The following is a 25,105-nucleotide window of genomic DNA, read 5'->3' as shown; positions in this document are numbered from 1 at the left end:
CAGGGTCCTGGATCCTTTTGCACAGCGCTTGGCCACTCTCCACACATAGATACCATCGCAGCAGGATGGAGCGGCCGCCAGCCTCTGCCAGACATGGAGGCATCATGCTGCCATGGGACAAACCAGCAGGGTAGGAGCCATGGGCTTGAGAAGCTGTGCATGGGTGCAGGAGCAGTGCCCACACCAGGACACTGCGAGCGGGGAAGGTGATTGTGTAACAAAAGACGTGTGAACACACTGCGCGAGGGAAGACTGTATGGGGCCAGTCGGCACTGGTGGCTCCCGGGGGTACAGCATGCGGCGGGCACTGGTGTTCGCGGGGAGCGGCGCTGATGGGGAGCGGGGTACGGCGCTGACACACACACACCGGGAGCCCTCGGGCTTGGCACTGGCGCTGTGGGGAGCTCAGCCTGGGGGGCGGCGCTGCTCATTGTGGGGATACGGCTGGGAGGCGGTGTCGGAGCCGCTGCGGTGCCGCTCGGGGGGCGGCGCAGGGCGGAGCGGGCCGGGGGAGGTCCTGGCGGTCGTTCCGCCCTCCCCGCGCTGCGGCCGGGGCTCGGCCCCGCTCCGTCCCGCGGTGCAGGGAGCCGGGCCGGTGGCAGAGCTGCCGCCCGGGCCGGGGCAGCGGTCCGGCCGGCCGCCATGGCCCGCTTCTCGGCGTTCCTCAACCCCGTCCTGGTGCTCTTCAGCTGCGACCTTTGCCTTGTGCGAGCCAGTAAGTGCGGCGGGACGGGACAAGGGGACGCGTGTCGCCCCGTTCGCTGCCGCGGGGCCCGAGCTGCCTCCTGCGGCGGGGCTGGCGGGGACGCGGGGTTGTCGCGAGGGACCGTGCCGGGCTCCGTCTGGGCCGTCCGCCGCTCGCCGGATGCTGCTGTAGGCTGGGGCCCCCCCGTACACCCCCGAGGGTTTCCCCTTGTCCCTGGTATGGCCTTGACCACGAGGCCTGGTCCTGCCGCTCCGGCCCCCGGGCAGACCCCGCGGGACGCCGTGCTGTCCGAGCTGGCCATGCCTTCGGCCGCGTCGCGTCCCGCTCCCTCCCCGTGGCACAGGGTGCGATGGTGCGGCCGTGCTGCCCGCGCTGGAGGGCACCAGGCTCCGCCGGGGGCACCTGGAGGTGCTGCCTGTGGCTTTGGCTCCCGAAGCCTCCCACTTCTAGGCGAGGCGGTGGGGAACTGTGGGCTCTCCATGTCCCCCGCGGAGGAAGGGTCTCCCCGTGTCGCGTCTCTGTCCCTCACCAGCGAGTCCTGAGAGAGTTAATGCCCCTTGGCAGGGATGCTCCAGTGCTGTAGGCTGGGCTGCTGGCTGACAGGCTGTTCCTGTGCCTTCCTGCCTTGCTTTCTCTGGGCTGGTGTTTGCTAAGACACTGTCGGCACCCTGGGGTAACTCTGTCTTTTCTTCCCTGGACTTGTCTGAATGACCCTGTGTCAGTGGCAGCCTTCTGCTGTCTATTTGCCCCTTGATATTAAATTGAATTGCCAGTATCAGACATGTCCTGATATGTTCTGACATGTTTTTAGTCTCTTTGCAAAATATGTACTTCAGGGCCTGACAAATTAGGGAAGAGATGCAGTTAGGGTTGTTAAAAAGGGGGCACTTATTTTTAGCTGTGCAGTCTGATGCTTATCTGCTTGCTGCAGGGATAAGTTGGGCAAACATCTGGGTGCCCTTGAGCAGCCCTCCCAAGGGCACAGGCTGAGGGACAGGTGAGGTCCCCTCTCTGGAGTCACAGCAGGATGGGGAGGACGTCAGTGGGGCTGTACCCCGTCCCTGTGCAGCACCCTATCTGCCAGCATCACTCCTGAAGGGCATCTGTCTGGCCCCTTCCCTAACCTACAAAGCCAGGTGGTGTGGCAGATCTAGTCCAGTGCTCAGCTGCCCACAGGTCAGCCCTCCCCATGTGCCCATGCCCAGCCTCAGGGTGCAGTGCTGGCTCCAGCACACTGGGCCAACTCTTCCCACCTCTTCAGCAGGCCTGAAAGGAGCGCATTGCTGTGCTGACAGGACAAAAGGGTGTGCCAGGCCTTAAGTAAGTGATTGCTCTTTCTGTGGTGGTGCCCATTTTCTTAATATGCCTTTAATCAAAAGTGAACCTGGATAACTTATAAATGATGCAGACCCATTAGCAATTAATGCATTGGGCAGGGCTTTACTGGGGCATGCTTTTCGCAGAGAGCCCAGCAGGCTGCCAGAGCATCTTGGCTTTACAGAATGTTTTTAATAGTTGGCTTCAAAAGAGTACATTTTTTTGGAGCCCTTGCACTCACAGATCTTTATGGCAACAGCTCTGGCATGAAACTGCTTTGACCTCAGCTGCAGAGCCGGATGGAGAATGTTAGGTTTAACGTGAGGATCATACACAAAGCTTCCAGCTCACAGAGCTGTTCCTTGGAGTTCTTGTCATACCAGCTTTCAGTCTTGCATATCTTTGGGATTAAACATTGCCCCTGTATTTCTAGGGTGAACTTCTCTAGCTTCAGCTTCTGAAACGTCTCTTCATGCTAGGTGTGCAAATCCTGTGTGCTCAGGAATGTATTTTCTGCTGTTTTCTGAATAACAAACTGACCAAGGGACACTCCAGTGAAGTGTTTTTCCAATGAAGAACTGCAGCCTGGGCAGTTTCAGGTCTTACCATCACACGGGTTCAGGTCTGCTTACCTGGAGCTTGCACAAAGTGTGTTTACAATGCATGAGACCTGAAGCACTGACCAGCCATGTGTGCTGTGACTGTGCTGTGTCCCCATGTCCTCTTGCCCCTTTCTCCATGTGGGACATCTGGGCACTGGTTCTGGGTGTAGCAGCAGATCATGCTGGCTTGGAGTGTACTGTGTTTGATATCAGGGTGGTGTCCTCCCCAGGATGCCCTTCTGCCGCTGGTGAGTGAAGGTCCCTGCACAGAGCCTGTGCAAGCTAAGTGCAGTTCCAGCAATACTGTCAGCCCTGTGTGCACCCAGCAGTGTGGCTCGTGGATCAATGCAGTGTCCGTGTTCTCAAACCATGGAGTGACTCAGCCCTAGGGCCACGTCTCAGCATCCCCAGCCTGGAAACCTGGGCTGGGCCGGCCGGGCTCCCTGTGGAAGCCTAGAAAATTCTTCTGCAGAGCAGGCAGCATGCTACAAGCTCCATCCACAGACTTTTACATTCCTGAGGTATCAGACCCTGCCTTTAATTTCTTTGGATGCAGTTAAAGGTTGCGAAGTCCAACAGCCCTCTTTGGGCATGTTCAGATCTCTTCTCATTCTGTTAGATGCAAAAAGCTACCTAATTTGTTACTGTAGATGTATCCTGTTGTCCTGCTCTTGTCCTAAGGCCAGCTGGCAGGGTCTGGTCACATCTGCAGCACTAAGCACATGAGTTCCAGGGAGGGGAGCGCATCAGTGCTACCTAGTAGGAACGGTTCATAGCTTGTGTTGACTCCTGAGCCAGACCCTAGGGTGATTTGGGCCCATACTGGCTGGTTCAGAACAAAGCAGTTCCCAGAACTAGCTTCCACCATGCGATTGCTGGGGTGGTTCTAACCTCGTTATATTTGCTAGCATAGAGGTTGCCTTGGACAACTGTTCTGCTACAGTTGTCCGGTTGGACAACCTGAAGGCTGGTAGAAACACTGCAGCCACCCCTAAGATGCTTCTGCTTGGGACAGTGCAAGGGAGTGGTTATTTGCTGGCTGACAAGGTGCTGTCTGCTGCTCAGTCATTAGTTGTACAACTAACTTGCACACAGGCCATGGCTGGAGTGGAAGACCAGACCACATCTATGGGGACCTCAGCTCCTGTGCCCACAAAATCCACATGCTCCAGTCAGTGGCCAGGTCTGGGGACTGCAGTGTTATTCAGCCTGTTTTGCTGGTGGAAGACAAGGATGTGCAGATAAAGACATGGCTCAGAGACTCCCTCTCATGGGTTAGAGTTGTGAATCAGATTCCCGCTGGCAAAACTCTAAGGAGACACACTCTTTGTGGAATAAAGGACATTTGGGTCTATCTTTAAATCCTTTCCAGTTTTCCAGCCTCTTGTTCTGAAAGAGAAGGTGCAGCATCCCGTGATGTCCTTGCTCGTGTTGTCTCCAGTGACTCTCCTGGTGATGCAGCAGGCTTCTACTGGTGATGCAGCCCCAGTGTCTCTCTGAGAATGTGTTTTCTGGGCTCTGTGGATGACTCTCCTATATGTCTTAATTGCCCACAATTGACCACAACCCTACCTTTCTCAGAGTGGGAATCACAGCCTTCTCCTGGTTTGTTCTGAAGCTGCATCTATTCAGATGTGAATTTAAATAGCTGACGTGCAGAAATTACCTTTCCTAGTAATTCTAAATGTGTTACTTGGTGGTGTTCTGGTTATCTCTTTTTCTTGTTCTCAGGTGCCCTCTGGGGCTCTTTTTCTATCTTTATAAATCTCAGCATTGAACTACACAAGCAGCTTGTAGAAGGACGCTGTCTTGTTTACAGTGAGAGAGGATACATGAACAGCAGCCTCAATTTCTTTCTTCATGTGCTCCTGCTTGTAATTTCCAGACAAAATTTAGCTTTATGAAGGTCTTTGTTCCGATGCAGGATCCTGCCATGCTCTTAGTTCTGTGAAACCTCAAAACAGTGATGGTGCAGAGCATGGGTCAGTCAGGCTAGCTTTCTGAAGGATAGCAACGGCTGAGTGTTGCTGCAAGCTTTGCAGCCGATGGCATTGCACTGCTGGGGAAATCAGCTCTGCCTTCTGCATTGGGTTTTCCTCCTCACTCTAGAGCAAGGAGTAATTCCAGGCAGATGAGATGGCCAGATTGAGTTGCATAGTGTGTTTATTCAAAGCTGCCCCATTTTTCTGTCACAGTTGATATATAAATACTGTGTTTGGGCTGCTTCCTACGCAGTTCTGAGTGGTATGCCAGGCATTCAGTGATGTGCATATCCACGGGGCAGCCCCAGAGCTTAGAGAAGCTTGATTTTTACCATCACAGTCTTGGTTGAAGACTTGCATTAATGTAGGATTTGTTTGGATTTTCTGGACCCTACAGAAACGCCAGCCTTCATTGCCAAGAAATCTTCTCTGTGTCCAGGCTATGCAGGAGTATATCATGTCAGGCAGCCTGCTTCTGCTAGTGCTGGAGCTGAATGAAGTAAACTTAGCAACAGATGAACATCTGAGCAGCAGTGAAGGTACTTCAGATCTGCAAGCAGATGTCCTTGTGAAGAACTGATGTGAATGTCATTCTCTCTGATAGCAGGGTCTCTGCAGCACTCTGAGACAAGCTGCAGGCACTTTTCATGTTATTTTGAGCTGCAGGGACTGGTTAAATTGTCACGACAGTCTCTTAAATTCTAATTCTTTCTTTTCTTAGGACAGGCCTTCATGCGTTTCCCATTTTGATGTCTGCAAGGTGGAAGGAGCCTACTGTGGGCCCTATGTGTCTTTAGCTGGGTCTGGCAGCTTGGGCACGTGGTCAGCATTGCTAATCCCTTTCACATGGAACACGTGTTATGAGCAATGGGCTATATCTGCCCATTGCTGCTAGCAAGCCCTTTAGAGAAGAAGCAGTCAGATGCCTCACGAGCTTGTCCTCCCTCCTGGCTGTAGGACACTGCAGAGGGTGAGGTGTGCAGTGAGCACATTTCTCACCAGCAGCCAGGCAGGGAGGAGCCCTGGCCAGCGAGCAAAGACTGCCCAAGCCATCAGGTGCCACAGAAGGGCAGGTGCACAGGCAGGGAGTAGCTCTGTGCCTGCACACCTCCCTCCAGCCCCACTAGCTGCCCAGCAGGCCAAGAAGCACCATGCCATGTATGTGTTAGTGATGGCAGGGGCTCAGCCCCATGGACCTGTGTGGGACCTGCTGTGCCATCCCCCTCCTGGGGACAGACTCACTGGAGAAGCTGCTCCCTGTAGCCCTGGCCAACATGCTGCTATGGAGAGGCCGCCCCAGGGTGGTGTGCGGGGGTGAGTGACTGTTCTGAGACTTCTTCTTTTGCCTCTCTCCTGTGCATTGCCTCTCACCAGACAGGCCACCGTCCCCTGTCAACGTGACTGTGACGCAGCTGAAGGCAAACTCTGCCACAGTTTCCTGGGACGTCCCAGAAGGAGACGTGGTCATCGGCTATGCCATCTTACAGCAGGTACCCAGGCTCTATCCCCAGGGATCAGGGGACCCCTCTCACTGATTACCAGCATGCTCCTATGTCAGTCCTTTTGCTGCAGTTTGGAGCTCCTCTACCACCTGTCTGAGGACACCTTTGAGAAACCAGGGTGCTGTGTCTGAGCCACCCATCCTGGTGGGAGGCAGCAGACTGTGGGCTGCACTGGGGGTAGCTGTCCCACCAGTGGCTTCCCTGCGATTTCTCTGGATGATGGTGCTTCAGCCATGATATAACCTTTCTTTGATTGCCTTGCTCCACCTCCGCAGCCCCAGATAATTCTCCAGGGAGGCACCTGGCTCTCAGGCTGCACAGGGATGCTGCATAGCAAAGTGCTGGCCAGCCTGGCCCACCTCAGGGGTGGATGATTGCCTGGGAAGGGAGGAGTAAGGGCAGCATGCAGGGCCAGCACAGCCCTGCAGACAGGGGGCTGAGGCTGGTCTTGCTGGGAGCAGCCTCCTGGGGATGACAGCTCTTCACTCTGGCAGCGGCAAGATGGACAGATGCAGCGCTTCATCCGGGAGGTGAACACCACCAACCGTGCCTGCGTGCTGTGGGACTTGGCAGAGGATGCAGATTACATCATCCAGGTGCAGAGCATTGGCCTGTATGGAGAAAGCCAGGCCAGTAAGCGTGTCCACTTCCGAACCCTGAAGGAGACCGACCGCCTCCCTTCCAACAGCTCCAACCAAGGTGAAGCGGCTCCTACCAGCTTGCCCAAGTGCTGCCAGTGGGTCCACATGTGGAGGTCTCCATAGCACATGCGCAGCAAGGAAGGTGCTGCACTGAGTAGCAGGCTGCTTGGAACACATGGGATCATGATAGGTAGCAGGGCTATACAGGCTGCTGTTGTACACTGCACTATGGCCATGGTGATGTCCCCAAGACCTGGTTTACACCCCTCCTTAACCCAAGTCTTGGCACCCTATTCAGCTAAGCAGGTTATAGTCAGGACAACTGCTGTGACCTGCTCAGCTGCTGCCTGTAGGAAGCAAATACTGAATGGGCTCTCAGATCTCCTAGCCTGCAAGCTACCAGAGGACAAATGATGGAGCTCCACTCTCCTTTCCTACTCATACCTACGTAGTGCCTTCTTGCCTTGGGGTTGTATACATGCTGGTCCATGATAGATAATCCAAGAATCCAAGAGAGATGATGCCCAGAGGGGGTCCACTGGGCATGGGAGTCTGTCTCCAGCACTAGCCATAAGAAGGAGATTTGGAGAAGACAGGGCAAGCAGATTACTTACTCCCCTCAGTAATTTTGTATTGGACTCAGGGCCTTCTTAACCTACCCTGGTCTCTACATAGGGAGTAACCTCAGTGATTACTCCCATGCATTGTGCAGTCCCTACTTGAACCCAAACAAGCTGTTAGAATCCCTGACTGCCTTTGGTATTGAGTGCAGTTTATCTGACACAGGAAAGCCACAGGCTGCATGTCCTCTTTCCAGCCAAGATGTCGTCCTATACCCATGCTTGTTAGGGGGAGGTTGGGCCTCCTTCCTCTGGGTCTTCTCAGATCCTCGAGTGTTGCTGCTCCTGAAGTAGGTTCTGGTGGGAAGGTACCTGCTGCCAGCCCTGCTTGGTTTCTCTTCTCTGCAGGTGACATCACCATGGAAGGGCTGGACAAAGACAGGCAGCTCCAGACAGGCGAGATTATCATCATTGTGGCTGTGCTGCTCATGTGGGCAGGTGAGTGCCACAAGAACATTCCAGCAGGCTCGTGCAGAGGTGCAGTCCAGGGCCCATGAAAAGGATGGTGTTCAAGAGGGTACAATCATATTGGTAAGGGTCTGGCATCCTTTCCAGTAAGTCCATTGAATCTCTGTAGGAGGTCATGCCTCAGTCTGCTAAAACTGCAAGATGGGTGATTTGCTCCTGTACAGCACTTGATTCAAGCCAGTGCTCTAGCAAACAGCAGGTTGCCCTGGGAGTAAGGAAGCCTAGGAGCTATGTCAGCACCTGACTGATCATATGCAGCTGCTGTGAATGGGAAGTCATTTGTCCCCAGCTCCCTTCCCAATAAATGTGGGTTTTCTGGTGGTGTCTTTCAGGAATCTCTCTTTGTCCTAGGTGCCTAGGGTGGTCCGTTATGGCAGAGGTGGAGGGTAATGGGTTTAAACTTAAACAGAGGAAGTTCAGGTTAGATATAAGGAAGAAGTTCTTCCCTGTGAGGGTGGTGAGGCACTGGCACAGGTTGCCCACAGAAGCTGTGGCTGCCCCATCCCTGGCAGTGTTCAAGGCCAGGTTGGACAGTGCCTATGGTGACATGGTCTAGTGTGAGGTGTCCCTGTCTATGGCAGGGGGTTGGAACTTGATGATCTTAAGATCCTTTCCAACCCCAACCATTCTATGATTCTGATTCTATATGACCAGCACCCCAGGGTTCCCTGGGCCTGGCTGATTTCCATCTGGGATGCTGGGGGTGGGGAGGCAGGGGCCAGTAAGACATCCCCTGTCTTTTGGCAGCGGTGATTGCCCTCTTCTGCAGACAGTACGACATCATCAAGGACAACGACTCCAACAACAACAAGGAAAAGACAAAGCCATCCTCGGAGCACAGCACACCAGAGCGACCGAGCGGAGGGCTGCTGCGAAGCAAGGTGAGGGAAGGGCTGGCAGGAGGTATGGCATATGGTGTCTGCTGTGGCTTGCTGTCTGAACAGGTTCTGGCTCTCTCCAGGGACACCCCAGCTCACGCTCTTACCTTAAAAACTGAGGGGGTTTAGAGTGCAGTGAGCCCTGGTCTCTCTGGAGTAGTGTGTGTGTGCTTCATGGGCGATTGCACGAGAAACACTGGAAGAGATGGCAGGATAGTATCAGCTCCCACATTTGCAGGGTGGTACCTGCCCTCTCACTGTGACAGCCGCTTCACCATGCCCTTCCAAAGCTGCACCTTTTCTGCATCCCATAGGCAGGTTCAGGCAGGAGGGGGTTCCAGCAGCTGAAGAGCTGTTGTTATGGTTCCTGCACTGGTCTATCCCTGATCGCTTTCTGCCTTCACTGAGGCCTGCTCTGGAACATCACCACTCGGGTTATTCATGGGAAGCTCAGGGCAGAGGGCTCAGCAGCAGCTGGCAGCCCTTTTGTAGAAGAGGTGTGCTGGTTTGGTGCCTGCTGTGGGAGCTGGGGTTCTGCCGTGGGGTCTGCATCCCAGGCACTTAGCAAAGCGGAGCCTTAAAGCAGATTTTTCTCTCACAGAAGAAGTCTCCCTCGGTCAATATAATCGAGGTGTAGGTGCAGCACCAGCTCTGCGTCTGGGGTCCTGGGCATCCTGCCAGAGCCAAAGCAGGCCTTGGAAGAAGAGGCAGCACCAGGCGCCCAGCCTGGAACTCTGCATGCGAAGAAGACCCGCGTATCAGAACTTACGCTTTCCTGAGGGCACCTGCCCAGGGACGCGCATGGAGCCGGTTCCCAGCCGTGCATGCAGTGTGTGGCCATGCCCATCCCGCACGCCTGGCCCCGCTGCCCTGCTGCTGCGGAGCGCCGAGTGGAGAAAGGGTTGGGGGCCGCACCACCAGCCTCGGAGGGGCAAGCCAAGGGGAGCAGAGGGACTGGGGCGCAGCTTGAGGGGAGGCAATGTCCCTGCGTGCTGGCTTGGCCAAAGGCATGGGCGCAGCCCTGTGGCACTGGACACCTTCCAGTCAGGCAGCGTGGAGCAGGCCATGCTCTCGGCTCCTGTGTCTGGGCTCTGGGAGCTGCCCTTTTGGCCCTGAGACTGAGGGGCTGGGGCAATGCAGGCATTTGCCCCAGTGCTGCCAGGGGAGTCGTGGCCAGGAGGTGGCAGGGTTATCTGCGGGGCGGGGCCCAGCAAGCACAGCTAAAGAATGGATCCCTGCTGGAGAGTGGGGCTCTGCTGCACTCCATCATTGCCATGCAGGGGCTTCAAGGCCTCTCCCTGCTGCAGGGGATAAAGACACAAAAAAGCAGGAGGAGCTAGTGCTGCCACAGCACCTGGCTCACCTGCGAAGTGTGCAGCCAAGGGCAGGGAGTGCACAGCCATTCTGTGGGGTGGTGTGATGTCCATAGAGCAATGGGAGCAGGCAGTGCCAGAGCATGGCTGCAGCTTTGCCATTTCCCAGCTAGGGCTCAGTCCTGACACATTCAAGCTGTTTGTGGGGGAGCTGCTGAGCACCCCTGGGGCAGTGCAGTGCCTGTGCTGCCTGGAGGAGATAATGTGGTTAGGTCAGGCAACGTCTCAGCAGGATGTGTGCTGCAGAGCTCACTACTCCGGAGACAACACTAGCTTCAACAGTATCATATCCCACTCCTGGCTCCTCCTGTCTCATAAGGGGTACGGTATGGTTACTGCTGATGCTTCCACTCCTGGAGCTGGACCAGTGGCTTGCACCAGGTTGGCTGATGTGACACAGTCCTGTTGGAAAGGGCTGCCCCTGAATGCCCAGGGCTGGTGGACTGCTGGCTTGTTGTCATGTGCCCAATCTGCTCGTAGGAGGACAACATGAGCCATCAGCCACACAGGGGCTGGTGAAAAGGTGATGCTTGGACTGTGCTTGTTTGCTCCCCAGAGCCTGCAGGCAGAAGTCTTTCACTGGGTATCAGCACTGCTCTGTTCACAGCTGAGGCTGAGCCCAGGCAAGCCCTTCCTACTGGTGGTAGGAGGGAATAGGGTGATACCTGGAGGTTCTTTGCTGCAGAGGTGGCAACTAGTGCCCTGGCTACTGCTCTCCCTCCATGCTCTGCTCTGCAGGCTGTCACTGAGCTGGGTACTGGCTCTGCAGCCCTGGACTCAAGCATCACAGGATCCATCGTCTTCCAGGAATAAACTTCCCAGTAAAGCACTTTCAGGACTCTTACTTCCAGGTGCTGCTCAGCTCCTGCTGCAGGGCTAGATGAGAATGGGACAGGATAAATGACTCCCTGTGGCAGGGTCTTTTCAATAAAAGCATCCTGGCTCAAAGGCAGCATTGTTCCTGTTGAGGTGCAGGTTTGTGTGTGTACATGTGTGGGTACCATGTATCAGCACTTCTTGAACATGTGTGTATGGCTCTTACGAGGAGACCTGTTTGTGTGTGCTGTGCAAGAGCTGCAAGTCCTCTAAGGTCGTCTTGCACACCTCTGACCCTTAGTGGCATTACAGCTGCTTTCTCTGCACCAACAGAACAGGCTACAGAGAGCAGAGGCACCCTGGCAGCAGGGCCAGGAAGGAGGATAAGGCAGCTCCCAGCAGGCTGCTGGCGGGAGGGCCTGTGCTGCTCTGTGGTCTGGGGAGGAGAGGGGTACCTGAGCAGCAAAAGCACCATGGTGGTGGGGTGCAGGTGTTTCTGTGCTGTAACTTGGGCTGCAAGGAGCGTGGCCATAGCACCAGAGACACAAACCACCTTGTTTAGCCAGCTAACTTTAAACTTTAGGGAGATACTTTAAAAAAATATAGGGCTGTCAGAGAACTACCAGAGTTTTTGAAAAGCTCTGGTGCCCTGGAAAACATTTAGAGGTGCTGCCCTGGAGGGTCAGGGAAGACACATGCCTACTATCATGAGGTCTTCAACCAGACCAGGGGCACACAAAGAAACGAAGCAGCAGAGACAAGGAGCTGGGAGAGGCACCAAAAACATCTGACAAAATGCAGTCATTGTGGCCACATACAAAGCCTGTTATGTTAAATGTAAAATTGGATGCAGAACCCCAAGCCCCCAGTCCTTTCCCAGACCATGGCAGTGCAGGAAGGCAGAGAACTGCAGAGATGAGTGCTGCACACAAAAGGCAGCAGCAGGGTTCGACAAAGGTATTTTTCTAGGGCACCTACAAGCAGACACCCTGCAACAGCACCACAGTGGCACAAGGAAAAGGCTGTGTGGCTTGTGGAGCAATTCTAGCACACCAGTTTAAGAGATACTGGACAGTGCTAGCACATGTGAGTGATGGTGAACTCATTGCTAGCTTGGACATCACTAAAACTAAACAGACTTAGCAAAGGTTCTCAACACACAAGGCTGAGATTGTGTCTCAGGGAGCACTTCACTGACTACACCAACAGCTCGTTAAAGCCAGGAATAACAGCAGAACTGTCACCCAAGAAGTCCTGCAAGAAGCTATACAGGGCTGTATACACAGCAAAGAGCACTCCTCAGCAACCGTAAGTCCCACAGAGAGGCTGTTAAACTGTTTGGAATGCTTCTGTCTAGAGATGTGACAGCAACCAGGGAGCAAGGTAGAGGCCACTGTCCTCCCCAGTGGCAAGGAGATGGTGAAGAGTCATTCTCAGGACAACAGCAAAGGGCAAATGAAACCATGAGCATGTGGAAGCATTAGCAGCAGCACTGTCTACCCCTCAGCACTACCTGGAGCACTCAGCTGCAGGACAGCATGGATGCCAAGCGTCCTGCTTCAGTGCAGGGCAGGAAGCCACATCAAGGACTGTTAAACCCACACCACCAACAGGTCAGCCATCCCTCCGTGCTGGAAGCTGACTTGGCAACGACCTGCTCACCCTAATAACCCCAATAATATCTCCAGGTTGCTCTGTGCACTCAGCTGTGAGAGAAAAGGCACGATCCCACAATTCAACATGCAAAACCGCAAGTGAGAACACCAGTGTGCAGCTCTTGGCTGACCTGCAGGGATCCCAGAGTGAAAGCCTTCCCCAAGCACCTGCCTACTGCAGCTGCTGGGAGACCAGCTCTGCCACCACATGCTGCACATAACAAGGGCCACTCAGCTGGGGCTGGCAGTGTCACCAGCCTTAGAAGGCAAGATGTGCTGCAATGATACAGGAACCCAGCAGCAAGCTCCTCAGACAGAAGGCAGCTGCAAACTGTTAACTTGCTGGAGAAATCAGACATCCTGCTGAGGTAGACATCTCCTCCTCTATCTGGGGAAGGAAACCAAGTGCATGGCTTGCCCATGTGTCCGGACCACAGCCAGGCGTGCAGCAGAGCAAAGGCACCCCAGAGTAGAGCAGGCAAATGAGGGGGAGAGGTTGAGACCAGCTGGCACACTGGAGGCTTGTGTCCTTCCTGCCTCAGCATCATTAGTTGTCAGTGCTCTTCAGTGGAGACGACACTCACAGGTTGTCAAGATGCACCACTCCAGCACAGCGTGGACCAGCTCCCCCCAAGATAACAAAGAACACCCTGGGCCCCAGCAGCCTTCCACACAGGCAAACCCACTCCTTCAGGGCCAGCAGCAGAGGAAGACAGGAAGACATGGGAGGTCCAGGGCAGTTGCAGGCTCCCATGAGCTCAGGGAACAGCCCAGGCAGCACAGCAGACACACAGTACCTTGGCACACTGGTGCATGGCACCCCATCCAGCACTCAAACCCAAATAACAACAGTAAAAAAAAATCATTTTATTTCCCTATAAGGGCATAGCTTTCCCTTAAAAACCAGCTCATTTCCACTCGTGAGACGGTGTGGGGCTGAACGGCAGGGGCAAGGCCTCTCTCACTCCTCCAGGCCAAGAACTATTGCTCCCTGAGGGTCACTCATGCTAAGCAAGTATTCCACCATCTGCAGGGGGGCTGCACAGCTTCAACTGGTCCCCAGCTGCCACCACGAGGAGAAAAGTGGAAGAAACAAGCAAGGCAGGTCAGACACAGTGCAATCCAAGGCACACTGGCTGCATCCTGCAAGCTCAGAGCACTTGGGGTGGCTCTGCATGCACTGGAAGCAGGCACCAGCCTGAGCTGGGAACAGCTGCAGCTTGAGGCAGTTCATGCAGGCAGAAAGCAGGACAAGGAGCGGATGTCACAGTCTGTGCACTGCATGGCAACGGTGCCAGCAGACCCCGCGCCTGGTGGGCAGTGGCAGGAGCAGGCACTGTCTGGCCCAGAAGCAGGCACAGGGTGAATCCTGAGTGGCTGGTCCATGGTTGCAGAGATCTGGCTTAGCCCAGGGGAGTTTTGGGGCCAGCAGTCCTGGGGCCACCTGTGTGGCGGTCTCCAGCCACCGCCAGCTCCTTCTAGCTGTCTGGGGGTTGCCCCAAACGGTAGCACAGTAGCTGTGCAGTAGGAGAGCTCACTCTGGGCACAGGAGGTGCTGACTCTGAAAAGCAAGAGGGAGGAAGATGTGGTCCATGAGGGGTGTGGCCGGGAACCCAGCACAGCCTGGGAGCAGAAGCAGATCTTCCCAGGTGAGCCATCAGCCCTCTACCCCTGCAGAGGCCATGCTGGGGGACGTGGCAAAGCGGCACTGAAGGAAGGAACTTACCTGCTCGGCAGTGGGCTCCCCTCCCCAGCTCCTCCATGCTGCTTTAGAAGAGAAGAGAGCACCCATTATACCTCAAGCAAGGCCTGCTGAGAGACACAGCATGCTCATGACCCTGTCAACACAGGCATGGTGCAGCAGTACCAGGCAGTTGGAGCACAGAAGGTCCTCACCTACTTGCTACCAAACCCTTTTGCCAGGCCAGCCTGTCCTGAGATAAAAAGCCACATCTCTTTCCCACCAGGAGCTCCCACATACAAAGGGGTGCCACTTCATAGGGCTACATACAAAGGGGTGCCACTTCATAGGGCTACATACAAAGCTTAGTCTGTGCACATATTGGTTCCTGGCTGACACCAGCTCAGCCTGGGCTCAGCCCTGTGGTGCTACAGAGAACAGCCACAGTGGAACAGGCCTCTCACACCCACCACCACAGGCACTTCTGCAAAGACAGAATCACACAGAATAATTTGGGTTGGAAGGGACCTTCAAAGGTCATATAGTCCAACCCCCTTGCAATATGCAGGGACATCTTCAACTAGATCAGGTTGTTTGGACCGACAGGTTAATCCTCCACTGTTGGACTGGTACCACCAGCTCCCCCCAAATACAGGACAGACACCAGCAAGCTCAGCCCAGGCCCTAGTCCATACAGAAGTAGCATGACCAGGCCTCCATCCCGGCCCAAGCCTCAGGGAAATCAGTGGAAGGAGAGGGACAATTCTGAGTCCCACCAGAGTGTGTGTCTCATAGGCTGGCCTCAGCAAAGAATGGCAGAAACAAAACAAGTAATGTTTCTGGGTACATTTCCTGAGGGTCAGCATCTATACCCCACAGCTCCACTGCAAAAGCTGAACTGCAAGATCCGCCCCTCCACAGCTCAACTCCCTGTTAATTCAAACTCTCAGCTGACAAAGGCAGAGAAAGCAGCAAGAAGCTCCCCACTGCCCCCATGCAGATTTCCCCTGTGTTCCCACCATGCCCATGGCCCCAGCAGCTGCCCCTACATGGGGCACAGAGAAGGAAACAAGACAGGGTTCATCAGAGGGATACCTGAACACAAACAACAGCTCACCACCTACCCAGATAAGGTTTCAACGATGTTATCATCTTCTTCCTCCTCTTCCTCCTCCTGGTAAACAAACAAACCAAAAAACCCACCTTGACACCTCACTACCTGGGCAAGTAGCTGCTAGGACTGAGGCTGGTCTCCCCAGAGCCTGTTCTGGAACAGCAGACCAGTCCCTGGCCCCTTCACAAGCCACAGTCATCCACCAGGCATGGCACAGATAAAGGGCACCTTTGCCCAGACAGTAGTGGGGTGAACACATCTTGCTGCTGGAGGGCCAGGCAGAGGATCACCCAGGCTGTAAGCAAGTATAATCCCAAGCACTGCCAGGCTGGGCCAGCACTGGAAGCATGAGGCCAAAGACTAAGGGTCCAGAGGCTCCTGGGCAGGGACACAGTGAGACCGGCAACACTGGCAATGCTCTGACTGGCTCTGGACATGCACTAGGTGTAGTGCAGATGGGCAGGGCTGAGCTTCAGAGACAGTGTCTCACCCCTAGCCGTGCCACCATGTGTAGAGCAGATCCTGGTTTGCTGTTTGACAGTGCCAGCAGAGCAGGGCTGAGGGCTGCAGCAATGCTGGGTATGTCAGGAAAGCTTCTGGAGCAAAGACCACCTGAAGAACTGTGCCTGCTTTGTGAGACAGACAGAGCATAGTGCCCTTCTTCATGTTAGGCCAACATGTGTGACGGAGGCTGTGCAGACATCAACAGGGTCCTGGAATGCCAGGAGGGAGGTGTGTAAGGGTTACTCTTTCCCTGCCCTAATGTGAGACAGCCCTGGACATGAGCCAGACTTGCACATACTGTACCCCAAACTGGTGTCTGAAGGGAGGGCTCCCCGGGGGGGCTGGCTCACTTGGTCTGCCGGGCTCACTGCTCTCCAAGACACATGAAGGGTGAAGGGGCTGTTCCTGCCTAGAGCCTGGGACAGGGCAAAAGCAGCAGAGTTAGTGCCTGCAACCTGAAGAAGGCCCAGCAAGGGATGCACAGGCAGCACTGTGGGCAAGGGATAGATGCCCCTGCTGTGCTCAGGGGAGGGCACAAACAAGGGTGCAGGATCAACTGCTCAGGGCAGGTACCACACAGCCCTGAGCTGTGCTAAAGCTCAGCAATGCAGAAGAGCTCAGCATGGATAGCAGAGATGCCCCCAACCCCACCCCAGCCAAAGACAGGGTAGGCTCCCCATGTGGGGCAGAGGCAGAGAACACAACAGCAGGGGCAACAGTCTCCCTGCTTGGTGTGTTACAGCAGCCAGGCAGTGAGCTCTCTCTCCTCCACACAGCCCAGGAGAGGGTCCCACACTGGAGACCCTGATCCCAGGGTTAGGCAGAGAGATGTGTTTGAGAAATTCCTCCTACCTGCATGTGCTGCTTCCCAGAGATCCAATGCCATCTGGAAGGCCTGGGCCACAGTCAGAGTCACAGCCTGAGCCTGTGTATAAGAAAGAGAGGGAACGTCTCCTTCCATCTGGGCCCTCAAGCCAAGATAACCCCACTACAATGAAATGTGAGCCCCCAGGCCTCCCTCGCTGCCCTTCTCTGCGGAGCACACACACAGAAGGCCAGAGCTCAATGCTGTGTCTGTCTGCATGTGGCCCAGCCACTCCCAAGAGGGGATCCCAGAGGAGCTGGGACAGAAGAACCTCCTTTCTCTCACCACCTGTCTCTGCAGCATGTGAGCACACACGCTCCCTGGCTCCTTTTCCAGCTGAGGTGCACGGAAGTAAGGACCTTTTCTCTCTGAAGGGAGGCAAGTAAGGCCCTTGCTCCTACCCTTACCTCGTGAAGCCAAGAACAGAAGGGAACTGCTTACAATCTTCTTCTTGGGTGAGAGGAAGGCATGGCACTCCAGTGCCCCGCTCTCCTGGCTCTGGGCAACATAAGCAAAGACTTTGTTCTGCAGCTTGTCTGTTGTGCAGTAGGAGATCCTGCAAGCAGAGAGGAGCTGCTCAGGGTAGTAACAGGCCTGCTGTGGTGCCAGCCCACCAACGAACAGTGCCAACAGTGCCTGAGACTTTCATCTGCCCCAAATGATCAGACAGCCCATGTGCCCAGCAAGGTCCAGAGGCTGCCTGGCACCTACAGCTAGTAAGAGATTTCTGCATTCACAGGCATTCCCCTCCTGTGCTGCCCAGTGTGCTCCTCAGTCCTCTGATGCCCAGTTCAACCCAATGTATGAACTCAAACACTGAGACAAAATAAGGACAGAAAGGTGGGTGATTGCCTCCAAGGACATGATTGGAGGCCAGAACTCAAGGTTGACAAGGACCCAGCCTGTGTTCAGCCCTAGGCCATGCTGTGAGGCTCAGCAGGGAGAGGGCACGGGCCTCAGGGAGCCAAAGGAGCTTGAAGGGCCCACTGACACAAGGCCCATCCCTCCCTGGCTGCTCAAGACCACATAGGTCTCCCTGCTGGCTGCTGGGGAATACCCAAGCCTTCCACATGCCATGCCCACCTGTAGATGGAGATGTTCTCAACCATCTCCTTTGTGTCTGCATCCTGAAGCGAGATGCCCCTCGGAGACACTGTCAGAATCACCTTCTGGAACTTGCGAGCGCCTGCCCGTGCCTGGGAGTGGGGAGACACCAGACACCTCTGCTAATCTGGAAGGATCTTCACCCCTGCCTTTGCTGTCAGGAGCCCCCCAGACTCTGTATGGGCTGACACAGAATCATAGTTAGGGTTGGAAAGGACCTTAAGATCATCAAGTTCCAACCCCCCTGCCATGGGCAGGGACACCTCACACATCCACTTGGACCCTTGCTGCAAAGGCTCCTGCTGCAGGGATGGAAAAGCAGATCAGGCGTGGCCTGCATAAAATGCCCCTGGAATTCATTCACACTACTGCCATGCATATGGGAAAGGATAGCTCCCACCACTTCACCCTCCTCCCCATGCTGTGACAGGCACAGCTCAGCTCCTAGCCATGTTCCAGGTGTGGAAGCAGGAAAATAGCTCCCCTCACATCAAAAAGCCAGAGACCAGCCAGCCTCCTTCACATCACCCTCCTCCTGGGAACAGCTCCATCCCTCACTGGGGTTCAGGGCTGGGACATGGATGCTTCCCAAAGTCCATGGGCTGGGCTCTGAACTGGCTTTTCTCCACCCCAGCACAGCAGGGCCCCGGGGTCATCTCTCACTGTGGCCACGATCCTGCGAATGGCAGCAGCAGCCATGTCTTCTCCCTTGGGTTTTTCTACCAGTGTCATGCCTAGATACTTGAGCGTGAAGCACATCCCCTCAAGCAGTGGCTCCTGCATATCAGCCCAGCTCTCAGGAAGCTCTGCAAAGACAAAACACCTTAGAAGCCAAGTACTAGCAGCCCCATGGCTATGCCCAGCAGAGCCACCCCACTTTGTTGTAGCTTCATTGTTCCCAGCAGCAGTGAGTGCAGTCCCTGCACTCAGCAGGGCACCCTCCTGGCTCTGTGACACTCTTGGAAGAGGACTAGAATGAGAGGAGAGTTCACTCCCGAAGCTTTAATCCTCCATCCCTAGAGGCTCTTACAGGCTCTGCCAGCACAGACAGTAAATTCCTGCGTATCTGCATAGGGCCTCAGATGTTGCAGTGTTCACTGCTACCTGCAAAATCCTTGTGTTCCTGGGTCTCATCTATTTCACTACAAGCAGGATGTTCTCTGTACTGCATTCATCTCACCCACCTAAGCTGCTGGCACACCTCAGGAACAGCAGCATTTGCTGCCGTGCTTGGTCAGATCAAAACCCCCAAGTTGTCCTAGTGTAGCCAAAGCCAAACCCTCTGGTAACCGTCATTTGCAGCAGCAGGCTGCCAGGCAGGGGTAGCTTGTCCAGCACTCACAATCCAAGCTGAGACAACTGGGAAGCAACTGCATCACAGAGATTTTTGTGTTAAGGAAGAGCTCAGACTGGTATTTCAAAGATGCAAATTGGCTTCTAGGAATACACATTTTATGTATGAACTGCAGTGCACAGAGGGAAGAGAGCTCCCCAGTGCATTACTTTGCAGGTCACAGAATTAAAGGGGCACTGGCTTCTGTTGCCTTTGTCTTCTCTTTTCAAATCCCATTGCTTTTATCAAGTAAAAAAATACAATATAAAATTGGGCAGAGTGTCTGTTCACTCAAAAAAGATTCCCTAGGGACAGTCCTCAACATCTCCAGCTTCCTTCAGAAATGAGTCCATATCACCAGCACCATATGGCAGATGTGCTGGTAGGAGAAGCAGTCCTGATCCTGTGTCAATCCTGACACTACTACTGTTGGCAGAGAACACACAAATGGATGCCACTGGCTTCAACAGGAAGTTCACTCTCATCGAAGGCAAAAGTTTTAGTTATTGGACTTGGGTGCTGCACACAAAGGAACAATTCTCTTGTGCCAAGCACTTTCTGGTGATAATTTTCAAGGAGAGCTGTTGCAGATGTTAGCACATGCTTACTTTCTTCAAATCTCAAAGAGCACAGGGATGGCAAGAGAGGAGATATGCAGAAGGGCCAAGACACCAAGTCACATCTCTCTTCTTGGGGATTTAGCCCACAGAGGGAAGGAACAGGAGCACAGAAGTTACATGCTCTGCTGCAAACACCATGTTCCTGCACTTCCCTGGGAATTGCTCAGTTACCTACTGTTCACACTAAACTAATACTTCTCAGGGTTATTTTTCATCTCTTTCCTGGGATTAGCTCCCTGAACACCACTGGCACATTTGCAGAAGGCTCCAACTCATAATTGGAATAACCTGAACCCACAGGGAAATCAAGAGACCTTACTTGGCCTCAGCACACTCCTGCACAAATGGCAACTGCTAGGGAACCTGCCTGGTACCGTGCAGGCAGCAGGGACCTATACCCAGGGCAGACAAGCGACGTTTCCCTGCAAACTCTGAGAGCAGCCCACACACGCCAGCGCTGCCAGAGTGAACTCTGCTGCTCTAACAAAGCCTTTGGGCAGCTGTGACTGGGAAAGCCTAAGCACAGCCCTCCCACTGGTTCTGAAGGATCAGCCTCGGATCTGGCTGTGCCACAGGCAGCGCAGCAGCCAGCCTGCAGTGAGATACATACAGCCCGCTGCGCTCACCACACATGTCCACGATGCAGTGGACCAAGCACAGCGTTTCGAGGAGGCCAAGGCCTCCAGAGGGTGCCCATAAGGCATATCGTGTTTCAGCACCACCAGCACCGCCTGTCTCACCAGCCCACCAGTGCGGGTGGCCTCGATTCAGAAGTGGGGCAAGAGGCTGGCAGCCAGGGGAGCGCACCAGGGAGAGCCGGGGCAGCAGCCTACTGCCCCACAGCCTGTCCCCAAGCACTGCCACCGCCTGCCCCACAGCAGCCCCCTCCCCGCTGCTCCACAGCGCAGGCAGCCCGCGGCCCACGGCACGGCTACAGCCCGCTCCCCGGACCCCACACCGTTCCCCACAGCAGGCAGCAGCACCGGCCCGGGCCCTGCCAGACCCAAGACGCGGTCTCCGAGCCCGGAGCGATGATGCCCGGAGCGATGATGCCCGGGGCGATGATGCCCGGAGAGATGATGCCCAGAGCGATGCCCCGCCCGGCCCCCGCCCGCTCCCCGCACTCACTGCGCCGCCGGCGGAGCCCCAGGCCGTGCCGGGCGAGGCGCGGACTCCGCAGCACGGCGCGTCCCGCCGCCCGCAGCGCCTCCATCCCGGAGCTGCCAAGAGGGCGATACGAGGCCCGGTCAGGACGGGCGGGCTCGCTAACGTCATCACGTCAGCAGCGGCGGAGGCGCTGCGGTTGCCGGGGCAACGCGGGGAGGAGCGAAGTCGTCCGTGCGGCGGCTCAAGCCCGTCCCGAGCCCGATCCCGATCCCAATCCCAATCCCGACCCCGGGCCCGGGGTTGGGGGCTATGCAGCTGCGGCACGAGCGGACCCTGCTGGTCCCGCAGGTTGGGCCGGGCGGGGAGCGGGGAAGGACGGGACGGGACGGGACGGGACGGATCGTCCCCCGGGCAGTGGAGTTGCTGATGCTGTGTGTGCCCCGCAGGACGGGACCGCGCGGGTGAGCTGTATGGCCTGGTCGGCCAGCGGAGCCCGATTCGCAGTGTGCACCGCGGACCGGGTGGTGCTGCTGTACGACGAGCACGGCGAGCGGCGAGACAAGTTCTCCACCAAGCCCTTGGACGCCAAGGTGAGGGCCCGGCGGGGCCTGCTGCAGCTCCTGCGGGCCGGGCAGTGCGCTTGGTGGGCGGCAGCCTTCCCCTGCGGTCACTCTGCCGTTTTCCCACAGTACGGCAGGAAAAGCTACGTGGTCAAAGGCATGGCCTTCTCCCCGGACTCCACCAAAATCGCCATTGGGCAAACAGACAACGTTGTCTACGTCTACAGGATTGGAGAGGAGTGGTAAGTCTGGCGGTGAAGTGTCCAGCGCCCACTTGGAGGGGGCAACGCTCTCCTTCCCACCATGCTGTTGCTTTCTGGGTGTTGATACAACACACATCAGAGTCCTGGTCTGGTCCTTGGATGATGCACATCGTGGTGTTCATCATCTAACCTGCAGGGAGTCACTTAGATGTTTCTGTGGTCAGCAGCAGGTGGGATTTCCCTGAGCACAGCTCTTGTGGAACTCTGTGCAAGCATGCTCCAGCTGAACTTCTGTGGGCTTCTGAGTAAAGCCTGTCCCCTGTTCCATAGATGTGGCACATGGCTGCCTCACTTCAGCCTCATTTGCTGGTGTGTGTTGTGCTAAAGGCACGTCAGAATTTTGGAAACTCATAAGTTGGGTTTTTTTTAAATTTTCTGCCAAAAGATGGCTTGTAATAGTGTACAAAACTTTTATGGGCTGTGTTTGGTAATAGTAAAACAAACTGAATACAATAGTAGGGTAACCAGAATGGGCAGTATCACTACCTTCACAGGTAGTAATGTTTGTCTACCTTTTTCTGCAGGGGTGACAAGAAGGTGATATGCAACAAGTTCATCCAAACGGTGAGATCCAGACTCCTGTTTAACTCCGTTTCCTCCAGCATACGTGGGGTAGACAACTAGAGGCCTCTCTTTTCACACTCGAACTGGCAAAACTGTCAGTGGTGTTTGATCTCCAAAAGATACAGGTAGATCCAAAGACAATCTGTATTTTTAGGCACGTATTACTTGCCAAGCTTTAGAGGCCTCCTAATGACTGGGTACAAACAGTAATTAATTGTTGAATAATCAATGCAATCAGTTTACAAAACTTTGGGGGCTGCTTTAGGCACCAGGAGACAGAATGTCTTAAGGAAGTTGAAAGGGAAAAACAGGAGAAACTGCGAGCCCCACTGTTTTGCACAGGTTGGCAACTCTAAGCCCCAGGATTCCTTATTAAACAAAACATGAGGTGTGTGGAGTTCAGTCACACTGCACAGTTTCTGCAATGTTTGGCCTCAGGTTTGTAATTTCAGTTAGGTTATTTCCTTGCCTTTCTTTGCGTTCTGCTGCTCTAGCTTTTTCTGCATGTGTCAGAGAGCAGTCTGCTCATTAGATCTGCGACAAGGATTATCCTGAGGCTGATTTATCTATGAAAGGCAAAGGTGTTATAAATTCCTTGCATAAAAAGCCATCTGTATGAGAAAACACGGTGCACTTCTTTTACCTTCAGGAGAAAATGTCCAGCAGCTGCCCTAGGCTTTCCAGCCAGTTGCCATCACACTGTGACACCCACTTGCTCTGTGTCACTAGAGGAGCTTTCTGCTAGGTTGGCCCCTGAAGTAGCCAGTACCAGTTTGGGGGGAATCACCCTCCTGGGCCAAATCCGCAGAAAAGAGAGGCAGAGCTCCTTCTGGGGGAGTTGTTGGAGTTTCTCTGCCAGTTTTTCTCAAGCTGCCTCTCAGGTGAAAGGCAGCATCAACCTCTCAGGCTCTCCTTTGCTGCAGTACCTGGCTAACAGCCTGGTGCGAGGCTGCTTGCCTCTCACAAGCTTAAATGCTGTGCACAGCATGCATCCAGTTTTTTGTATTTTTAATGTAGTCGTTCTTTTCTCTTTTCTTTCATTCTTTCATTTTCCCCATTCCTCTCTGCCATTTCTATCATAATAAATCCTTTATTTTTTCTAATGCTATATGTGTGGGTTTTTTGCCAGTGTCCAGTTTTCTCCTGTAACTAAATACTGTTATTTACAAACTTTTTATGTGTTCAGTCAAGATGAGAGATAATTCATTGAGACCTTTTCCTCTCCTGCCATTTTAAAAACCTGTTAAGCACTTTTCCACATCTTACGAGTACAGTCTCACTATTCAGCTTTGCTGGCAAACAAGGCATCCTGCTAAAGGGTCAGGTTGAGTATGTGCAAGTTTGACTTCTATGAACTAGTAGCTGAGTGCATTACCACTTTGTGAGGCTGTTTCTAAGCTACTGGGCTGCTTGTGGTTGTGATAGATTGAAAATAAGAGTCTGGCAGATAAGGAGGGAAGCATCCTATAAAGATGCTGGGGACTGTAGTGATAGAACAAGGGGTAACAGGTTAAAACTTAAACAGGGGAAGTTTAGATTGGATGTAAGGAAGAAGTTCTTTACTGTAAGGGTGGTGAGGTACTGGAATGGGTTGCCCAGGGAAGTTGTGAATGCTCCATCCCTGATGGTGTTCAAGGCCAGGTTGGACAGAGCCTTGGGTGACATGGTTTAGTGGGAGCTGTCCCTGCCCATGACAGGGAGGTTGGAACTTGATGATCTTAAGGTCCTTTCCAAGGCTAACTGTTCTATGAGTCTATGAAATATATGGCTGTGTGGGAAACAGGGGTAATAAAAATTGGGTCTTGGTCATTGGTCGGACATAGAAATTATGAGCAGCTTAGGTATCCAGAGACATTTTGGTGTCTGCTTGTAGCTGTGTTTGCTGATGTGAATGGTAAGAGTGCAGGATACAAAGTGAGATGAATAAATGAGAGTGTATATATGTCTAAAGCAGGCCCAGATGCTTAAAAAGGAGCAGATGAGCCAGTGAAGCTAGTGCTAGTGGCATAGTTCCAAACAGCAAACACCAGCCTTCTTATTGACTGAAGTTCTTCAGTTCAAATGTGGAGTGGATTCATTAATTCTCTTGGCCCTCTGTTACATTTGGGTTTTGTGATCAGCTTTATTTATCTTGACCCCCACCTCAGATTTTGACAATACCTTTGGTTTGGATTTAATGAACCTGCTTCTACCTGACCTACTTGGTAGCATCTGATAACCATCTTGCTCGTAAATTAGAAAGAGACTGTTTCTGATTCATCAAATGAAGGTCCAATGTACCAGTATTCTCATATCTATCACAGAAGCAGGCAGAATCAAGTTATTTTTGTTTTATACATTTTGTTGAAAAAAAAATCATCTTTTAAAATAGCCACACATCTCATCAATAAGTAATTCTTCAACAAGAGCATCCATACTGAACACATTTGGTATAACTCTGATGCCCTGCTTTAGCCCTTTGAACCTGTTTCTTCACCTCAGCTCACTATTATCCAATCTAAGCTTCAGCATGGAAGGCTTCAATCCTACTTTAAGGTCTGTCCAAAAAGGTCTTTTTTGGTGTGAGTGGTCTTACTGTTCCTGAGCTGTCTTGTGTAGCAATGGGGCAAGAAAGTAAGTAGAGTGGAGCTCTTATCTCTCTTTTTACCTCCTCCTTGGCAGAGTGCTGTGACCTGCTTATCGTGGCCAGCGGAGAATATCATTGTCTTTGGTCTTGCCGAAGGAAAGGTAGAGAATCTTGTTATTTGCCTGGTTTTCTTTTCCATGCAGGAGCTGCCAGGGCTTGCAAGCACCCGGGCTGTAGGGTAGGAGCCATTACTATGTGGCACTG

At 53.9% G+C, this 25,105-nt stretch overlaps 3 protein-coding genes across 6 annotated transcripts in view; 2 read left to right on the top strand and 1 right to left on the bottom strand.

Annotated features, from left to right (window-relative positions):
- Positions 1-519: 519 nt before the first annotated feature.
- On the top strand, positions 520-11,041 carry FNDC4 (fibronectin type III domain containing 4). 4 transcript variants are annotated; one of them, XM_061461295.1, is made up of 7 exons: positions 581-715; positions 5,005-5,146; positions 5,982-6,097; positions 6,604-6,808; positions 7,719-7,808; positions 8,586-8,719; positions 9,321-11,041. In XM_061461295.1, the coding sequence occupies exons 2-7, from the start codon at positions 5,050-5,052 to the stop codon at positions 9,351-9,353; spliced, it is 675 nt and encodes a 224-aa protein (XP_061317279.1). In that variant the 5' UTR covers positions 581-715; positions 5,005-5,049; the 3' UTR covers positions 9,354-11,041. The 4 variants fall into 4 exon arrangements, with proteins under 4 accessions (XP_061317281.1, XP_061317280.1, XP_061317279.1 ...); XM_061461294.1 differs by having other exon boundaries at positions 582-715; positions 9,318-11,041; XM_061461297.1 differs by lacking the exon at positions 5,005-5,146 and having other exon boundaries at positions 520-715.
- A 2,373-nt stretch (positions 11,042-13,414) lies between these two features.
- On the bottom strand, positions 13,415-21,083 carry LOC133273196 (low density lipoprotein receptor adapter protein 1-like). Its single transcript, XM_061461334.1, is given in 9 exon segments — positions 13,415-13,895; positions 13,897-14,121; positions 15,366-15,415; positions 16,163-16,275; positions 16,712-16,784; positions 17,166-17,280; positions 17,808-17,920; positions 18,492-18,634; positions 20,910-21,083. Coding segments are annotated over 9 exon segments (1,101 nt in total). The 5' UTR covers positions 20,995-21,083; the 3' UTR covers positions 13,415-13,711.
- Positions 21,084-21,116: 33 nt separating this feature from the next.
- Positions 21,117-25,105, top strand: part of IFT172 (intraflagellar transport 172) — a 34,354-nt gene continuing 30,365 nt past the window's right edge. Inside the window, exons 1-5 of the mRNA XM_061461303.1 lie at positions 21,117-21,236; positions 21,335-21,478; positions 21,578-21,690; positions 22,236-22,275; positions 24,937-25,002. Of these exons, the coding sequence (XP_061317287.1) occupies positions 21,198-21,236; positions 21,335-21,478; positions 21,578-21,690; positions 22,236-22,275; positions 24,937-25,002 (402 nt within the window). The 5' untranslated portion in view covers positions 21,117-21,197. The remainder of the gene's footprint in view (positions 21,237-21,334; positions 21,479-21,577; positions 21,691-22,235; positions 22,276-24,936; positions 25,003-25,105) is intronic.

This window comes from Pezoporus flaviventris, unplaced genomic scaffold (assembly GCF_033815535.1).
Source record: "Pezoporus flaviventris isolate CSIRO_AGI_PZ_B2104156 unplaced genomic scaffold, CSIRO_AGI_Pfla_v1 ptg000031l, whole genome shotgun sequence".
Classification (NCBI taxonomy): Eukaryota; Metazoa; Chordata; class Aves; order Psittaciformes; family Psittacidae; genus Pezoporus; species Pezoporus flaviventris.
Note: the sequence above shows the minus strand (reverse complement) of the source record. Positions and strands in the feature narration are given on the sequence as shown.

Coding starts and splice junctions, on each gene's coding strand:
- FNDC4 (XM_061461294.1), top strand. CDS start 5,050: ATGCAGGAGTATATCATGTCAGGCAGCCTGCTTCTGCTAGTGCTGGAG. Junction 7,809..8,585: donor TGTGCTGCTCATGTGGGCAG/GTGAGTGCCACA, acceptor GTCTTTTGGCAG/CGGTGATTGCCCTCTTCTGC. Junction 8,720..9,317: donor GAGGGCTGCTGCGAAGCAAG/GTGAGGGAAGGG, acceptor TTTCTCTCACAG/AAGAAGTCTCCCTCGGTCAA.